This window comes from Octopus bimaculoides, chromosome 23, assembly GCF_001194135.2.
Source record: "Octopus bimaculoides isolate UCB-OBI-ISO-001 chromosome 23, ASM119413v2, whole genome shotgun sequence".
In the NCBI taxonomy this organism is placed as follows: domain Eukaryota; kingdom Metazoa; phylum Mollusca; class Cephalopoda; order Octopoda; family Octopodidae; genus Octopus; species Octopus bimaculoides.
Window position 1 is genome coordinate 18,670,170 of NC_069003.1, and position 8,239 is coordinate 18,678,408.

Consider the following 8,239-nt stretch of genomic DNA (forward strand, 5'->3'; position numbering starts at 1 on the left):
TAAGAAGGTAGCTAATTAGTAAGGTGTTAAGAACATTGGATAGACTACCTCGCAGAATTTGTCCAACTCTCTACATTTTGAGTTCAAATCCAGCCAAAATCAGCTTTGCTTTCCAGAATCTAAAAAAATAAGTAATAATCCAGGGCCTTGGTTTGTAATTAACTCGTACATCTTGATGTCAGCCAAACAGCTTCCATCAACCCATTTTCACTGACAAGTTATAAGTAAACCCAAATGTGAAAAAAAACCCACTTCTGAAGATACCAAACAATGGAGTCAAACGCAAGTCTTTCATCTTTGTGAAGTGCATTTGATGAATTCATGTTTTTAGAATGTTGTTCATTTTTGGATCTCTAGTGAGCATAGGTAGATTTTGTACAATAGTGTTGTATGCCACATTGTTTCTAGGGTTGAGTTGATATATACAGAAGTGTTTTGAGATGAGGTGTAGTGTTACGTTTTATTGCTCTTTGCGTTTTAACGTCTAATTTCTTAGTATGCTTAATTCTATTGTCTATAAGTGAGGGTGGACATTGTCTTTCAGTTAGTGCTGTTCTAAGGTCTTGAAGATGAAGGTTTCCGAGTATTTCTATCAAACACTATTGTGCAAATCCTTTTTTGCTAAGTTAAAGGGGATATTTCTTTTGATGTGTTTCAGGTGACATGAGCTAAACAGGAGATATTGCTTTGAGTCCATCAGTTTATGATGTCAGTTGTAATTTGGTTGTTGACTTTTTTTTTTTATCATAATATCTAAGAAAGGGAGCTGTTCTTTGCTATATTCCAATGAGAATTGAAAGTTAGGGTTTATATTATTTATTATTGATTTGAATTCCAAAAGTTTATCAATTGTCTCCTTCCAAATGATAAAGCAGTCATCCAGGCATCTTTTCCAGTTCTCTCTTATATAATGATGAAATGGATATCCATATTTTTGCAGTGACACTTCATATATGGTGAATTCAAAATAATCCATTATTAGGTTTAGCAAAAACAGGGGCTGCTTTCGTTCCCATCATAATTCTGCATTTTTGATGATAGTAAGTGTCATCAAATAGGAAATAATTGTTCTGAAGTATAAATTTTAAAGATTCAATAATAAAAACCTGGTTTATACGTTCTGGAAGTAAGTCTTCTGGCACTTGGATATTTATGTATTTGCCTGGTGATTGTTGCTCTTGTGTATTTTAGGTAGGATGTAAAAAAAGGCTAGGTTTACATTTAAAGCTTGTTATATAATCTATTTCTTCTTCTGTCAGGCTTTTTCCATGTAGAAGTATTAAGGATACAAGATTTTTCAATTGTTTTTTGTTGTTTATACTTTACAATTTTTTTGTAGAAGGTATTATTTTCTAGCATGGATAATACTAGGTTTCTGTAATATTCTGTGTCCATCAGGATTACAGCACTTCCTTTGTCAGCTTCTTTAATTGTCAGTTCTTTGTTGTTTTATAGCTCAATTAGATTTTTCCACTCTAGATTGTTGAGGTTTTGAGTAATTTTGGATATGGTTGCAGAAGTCATCTTGTGCTTTATTCCTACCTTTAGGTGGAATATAATTACTTGTTTTTAACCAGTAATTCATCCTCGTCGTTATTGCCTTTAATTTCATTCTGGTTAGATCATGGGGTTCGGGTAAATTTCAATCCTTTAGCTCGTGTACTGATTTTTGTTGCCGATAAACTTATTACTTTAGGTTATATATATATATATATATATAAATATATATATGGGGGGGGGGGTACGTATATAGGCCACCATGAAATATATATATTATAGTGGGGTAGGCCAGTTTATGGGTTTCACACTTATGGCATATCTTCAGACCCCAAACACCGCCGGTCTGATACCTCTTTAAAATATGGAGGGGGAACAGCCTTGATTTTAAAGGTAAAACCCTAAGTGATTATCTCCCTTTGCCATTGTCCATCGATCTTCAGCTATGCTGCCATCTTGCAGTCACCAAAGCACCACGAAGGTAAATGATTGTCTCTCTCTGGCCTTGGCTATTGGTTTCCAGCTGTGGTGCTGCCATGTGGATTCCAAAAGGAATTTTCTAAAATGCAGACATGGTTTGAAAATCTCTGTCCTGAAGTTCAGGATGCCCTCTGGCACGAGTGAGTCTTTAAGGATTCTCATGCATTCAGCAATGCATAACTTGCACCGTTTCATCCCGTTTATGTAGGGGCCCGAGTTCTCAAGTATTTTCCATGCGATCAAGTATGGAATCTCTTTGTCTTGCAATTGCCAGATATGGCTGGCCAGTGATGTCATGTATCTCCTCTCTGGGACTTTGAAGGAGGACAGATGATTGGAGCTACACTGTTTGAGAGAGCCCCCAGTGCACCCCACATACTTTTGTGGGTGCGTGATGTCGGTGTGACTGTTGTTACTACTGTTGCTGCTGCGCTTGTTGCGCTTGTAGGTGCTGCTGTTGGTGATTCTGTTGTTGCTATTGCTGCTACCGTTGACGCTGATGCTGCTGGTGGTGTTGTCACTGCTGGAGTTGGAGCTGCTGCTATTGCCATAAGTGCTGGTGTTAGTGCCAGTCGTATTCTTGTCCCTGCACACGTTGCTTGTGGTGCAGTTGCTGCTGCCGCTGGTGTTGCGGGGTTAAGCAATCTGATCCCATGGGCTCCTTTGACGTATCAATGGGAACCTACGACAGTGCTGATATTTGCAACCTTATCAGGTTATATATCCCAGATGTCCATAGAAAAAGTTTCCCTTTGGCTTCTACAGGGATGACACCCTGACCATCTTTAGCGGGGCAAGCGGCCATACCCTAGACAGATTTAGGAAAGACTTGATCAGCATGCTTGAGACTTTTTAGATGTCACGCTCAACCTGGGCTCCAGTACTTGCTGGCCCTACCACAAACCAAACGAGAGGCTGTCGTACATAAACACAGCCTCCTATCACCCACTTATAATATTCAAGAACCTAGTAGAAGTCGTCAGCCAGAGGATTTCAAGCCTTTCCTCTAACCAAGAGGCCTTTGACACAGCAGCCCGCACTATAATGAGGCCTTAGCTGCCAGTGGGTTTAGAGATCGCATCTCCTACATGCCAGAACCCAACAGCCGCAGAAGGAAGCACCACGGAAATATGATTTGGTTTGCCCCCCTCCCTTAACACAATAAGATCCATAGGTAGACTTTTCCTTAAATTGATCTATAAGCATTTCACTAGCTCTCATAGGTACGGTCCCATATTCAACAGGCACAACATTTGGGCGTTGTTTACCTGTGCGTTCAAGTTTAAGAGCATTCTGGTTAGCACCCCTAAGACACAGGAAGAGGAGGTTTGTTTGTGCAAGATCTGAAACAGCTGCCCAGTAGAAGGCCACTGTGAAACCAAAGGAGCCGTATATTAAGCCGAGGTTCTAACACAACATGCCTTTAACACCAGCAGAAATAATAACAGCCGTAGACATGAGAACAGAGCCAGTAGCACAGCCACCATCGCCACAACTGCCACAATGGATGGCAGCATTGATAACACTGACAGCGGCATCACCACCACCACCCTTGCCAATAGCTTCCCTGACGTCCACAATGCCAGGCCTATTGGCCACTGTAGTAGTAGTAGCAGAGGCAACAGATCCAGTTCCATCACTGGCTATTATGGCAGCAACAGCCGAACTGGCAGTGGCGATAGCACTACCGTAATCACCACCACATCTTCCACCATCACCAGCGACAAAACCAGCAGCCCTGACTCCATCAACAACAACACTAGCGGCAGTGGCAGCAGCGACGATGACAACATCAGCAACAAGAACAACGCCAGCCCCAGCAGCAATGACTGCACCACAGGAAACGCGCACGAGGACGAGAAAATGACCAGCACCAAGACCATCCCAGGGATGCCAACACCAGTACCAACAGCAGCAGCCCCAACTCCAGCAGTGACAACACCACTGGCGACATCAGCAGCAATGGTAACAGCAACAGCAGCAGTAACAACAAGAGGTACAATGACAACAACAACAGGCACAATGGCAACAGTTGCAGCAACAACAGCACCACCATCAGCAGCACCTACACAGCAACAGGTACAACAACAGCAGCAGCAACGGGCACAATGACATCACGTGCCCACAGAAGTATGCGTGGTGCACTGGGAACTCTAACAGTGTATTTCTAATCATCTGTCCCCTTTCAGAGTCCCGGAAAGGAGATATGTGATATCGCTGGCCAGCCATATCTGGCAATTATGAAATGAAAAGGTTCCATACTCTATCGCATGGAAAATACTCGAGAACCCAGGCCCCTACATAAAACAGGACGAAATGGTGCAAGTTATGCATTGCCGAACACACGAGGACCCTTAAAGACTCGCTCATGCCAGAGGGCATCCTAAACTTCAGGATGGAGATTTTTGGACCATACCTGCATTTTAGAAAATTCCTACTGGCCTTTTGGAATCGGTATGGCAGCACCACAGCCAGAAAGCAATAGCCAAAGCTGAAGGGAGACAATCGTTTACCTTTGTGGTGCTTTGGCGATCACAAAATGGCAGCGCAGCCGAAGATCGATGGACAATGGCAAAGGAAGATAATCACCTAGGGTATTACCCTTAAAAACGAGGCTTTTCCCCCTCCATATTTTAAAGAGGTATCAGACCGGCAGTGTTTGGGGTCCGAAGATACACCATAAGGCTAAACCCCTTATGAGCAAGAAACCCAGGGTAACCCCATAAACCGGTCTACCCCACCATAATATTAACAGCTCTACATCCTAGAGTGTGCTTCTCCTCCGGATTTATGTCTTTCTATAAAGGATCGTATATATACACATATAGATGAACAGATCCGTATTTATCTAAACACTTATTTTATAGACATAAGTCTCACTCTCTCTCATATATATACATATATATTTTATTTTTTTGTCACTTGTCTGCGGCCATGCTGGCGCATCATCTTAAGGGGTTTTAGTCAAACAAATTGACCCCAGGATCTATTCTTTATAAGCCTAGCACTTATTCTAGTGGTCTCTTTTGCCGAACCATTAAGTTACAGAGACAAGCACATCAACATTGGTTGTCAAACGATGGTGAGGGAGGGACAAACACACAAATATATTATATATATATATATATATATATATATATATATATATACACACACACACAATGGGCTTCTTTCAGTTTCCATCTACCAAATCAACTCACAAGGATTTGGTCAGCCCAAGGCTATAGTAGATGACACTTGCCCAAGGTGCCATGCAGTGGGGCTGAACCCAGAACCATGTAGTTGGGAAGCATACTTCTTACAAACACAATCATGCCTAGCTTCTTACTACACAACCAGGCATATATATATATATATATATATATATAGTATATAATAAATGCAAAAACTAATTTGTGTGTCAGTGTGTCACACTTCGACCCCTCTCTTTCACTATTCATTGACACTCCTACTATTGCTCATGTTGGGGTGATAGTAATAGTATGAGCTGTAGTTGTGATAGAGGTGTAGGCAACGGTGATGATGATGGTGGTGGTGGTGGGGAAGGCAGCAAAGTCAAAAGTACTGATGGTGGTGGAGTCAGAAGTCTGAATGGTGTGTGTATGGCAGTTGTGGTGGTGGTGGTGGTTGGGAACAATCAGAAAGAGAAAAAAAAAAGAGGTTAGACAAAAAAAAAATTGTGCTAACCCCTGAATATGAAGACAAAAAATGTTGTTTACCATGCAGCTTTGCAATAAGTTCCAAGTCGACAAATCATATCATTGTTTTGGTGAAAATTATTCATTGCTTGAAAAATATTGGTCAAGTTTAATATAATTTAATATGTACTCAATCCATAAAGTATCATTGTTGGGCCCAAGGCCCACGGAAGAGCCCTCCACAGGAACTAGCTTAGAAGCCGCCCTATCGGACAGCTTGAACGAGAAGTAGACAGTAGCAGCATGGAATCGTTAAGTATATTTGCCACCTAAATGTGGCCGTCCCATAGGGGACGATGCTACTGTTGTTTATAGCCCCAGGAGGACAGAGATGTCCTCCTGGGGCTATAAACAACTGTAGCATCGTCCCCAATGGGACCACCATTTAGGTGCCAAATATATTTCATGATATATATATATACACACACTCATACGTACGTATACCTATTTATGTACATCCATGCATGGGCATACATATGCATATGTAAGTGCATGAATGTGTGTGTGCGCACGTGTATGTTTACAGTTTTTAGATCGATGAAATAATTTTATTGTATATAACGTGTGTGTGTGTGTGTGTGTGTGTGTGTGTGTGTGTGTGTGTGTGTGAAACTGATAAATTTTCCATAAAAAAAACTTAGTTTCATTTAAATACTGTTGGCTCCAGGTCTCTCTGCAGTTTGCCTGCAGTTAAGCCACCGAAGACTGTTACTCACTGCAATTCCCGTTTCTTATTTTACTCTTCTCTCCCTCGTGTCTTTGGAGAAAAGCCTTTAAATGTTATCTGCCTGCATTGGCATCTCACACTGCCACGGTCTCCTACTTTGTCTGTTGTTTTACTATTCTTTCCCAACAGCGTACAGCGTGATCGGCAGGTACACATTAAGCATTTTATCATATTAGAACTGTTCCCAATCTGTGATCCGCAAAGGTAGTACTGGGGGTCTGTGAACATGTTAAGTTGACAGACATTTCAATATCCTGGAGTCCGTGGGAAAACTCTTTTAACTAAAAGGGGTCCTTGGTAGTGAAAAGGTTGGGAACTGTTAGAATATGTTATGCCCGAGTATTAGAGAGATGTTATGCTTGGTCAGTTCATATGGGTTTAACAAATTTATGCAATATTCAGGATTGCCTCCCTTATATTGTTTAGCTTAAGAGTTATTTCCCTTTAGCCACAATTGCTTTCAGCTTTTGCGTGTGTGAAATTGGTTTATTTTATTAGTGAAGTGTTTGGTTAGCCCGAGTCTTTAGCAGGTGACACTTAAAGTGCCGCGCAGTGGGACCTAGCCCAAGACCACATGGTTGGGAAGCAAACATCCTACCACACAACCACGCCTCGTTAATACTTTCTCATGAAAATTTAAATGAAGGCATGTTTGACAGAAGCCTTGCAACATCAGACGAAATTTCTAAATTTCTTTTTTTTAATTATTATTGAGGGTTAAACAATTTTTTTTAGTTGAAGGAGATAACCAAAAGTACCGATATTTCTCGTAAAGTGGGTAGAGGAGATAACTCAATATTTTAATGGGGGTGAGATGACCAAAAAGTTCCGAAGCCCGTCATATATGAATGTGGTGTGTGTGTGTGTGTTTGTGCTTGCCCCACTACCACCATCACTTGACAACTGATGTTGGTGTGTTTAAATTCCCGTAACTTAGCGGTTCAGCAAAAGTACTAGGCTTACAAAGAATAAGTCTTGGGATCAATTTGTTTGACAAAAGCTGTGATCCAGCATGGCCGCAGTCAAGTGACTGAGGAGAATAAAAGAATACGTGTGTGTGTGTGTATGTCACTGCTTGACAACTGGTGTTGGTCTGTTTACATCTCTGTGACTTAGTGGTTCGGTAAAAGAGACTGATAGAATAAATCATTAAAAAAGAATACTGGGATCGATTCACTCAACTAAAAGTTCCTCAAGGCAGTGCTCCAGCATGGCCGCAGTCTAATGACAAACAATATATCACATATCTATTCTGTATATTGATTTCAAATTTGGACACAAGGCCAGCAATTTCAGGGGATGGGTTGTCACCTACAATTCAGCGCATATATGTAATTTATTATTATTTAACTAGCAGGCCCCATGCCATCCAAAATGATGGCCAATTGTAGTATTTTATATATAAATAAGGAGAAAAGATAGAATGTGGATGGTAAATCAAATTAATTCACTTGTCAATGTTATCCAGTGGTTGTCTATTGAGAGGTGACATCAATCATCATCTGTTACTGAAAGAACGCTGGTTCAAATACTTACCTTGTACACACACATGCATACACACATACTCACACAGAGTTGAAACACTGATTTTCCTTCTCAGTGTTGAATGTTCACCATCCCACTTCCATTGCACACATACATACACACACACACACACACACACACAAACATTCACATACCTCCTTTTTACACACACACACACATACTCACACGGAGTTGAAAGGGTGCTTCGATTTTTTTTTTTCACCATTGAATTTCCATCATTCCACTACCAAATTTGCCATCACCCACTTCCTTCCTTGTTCATCTATCACATTTTCTCATTCATATGTTGTGA

General features: G+C 40.9%; 1 protein-coding gene across 2 annotated transcripts in view; it reads right to left on the reverse strand.

Annotated features, from left to right (window-relative positions):
* The window catches only part of LOC106884270 (uncharacterized), a 38,258-nt gene that overhangs the window by 11,964 nt on the left and 18,055 nt on the right, over positions 1-8,239 (reverse strand). The window contains exon 1 of one of the 2 annotated variants that reach the window (XM_052976050.1): positions 8,113-8,194. The exons of the other annotated variant lie outside the window; for it this stretch is intronic. Within the exon in view, the coding sequence (XP_052832010.1) occupies positions 8,113-8,152 (40 nt within the window). The 5' untranslated portion in view covers positions 8,153-8,194. Of the gene's footprint in view, positions 1-8,112; positions 8,195-8,239 lie in introns of those variants that run through there. 2 annotated transcript variants of the gene reach the window in all.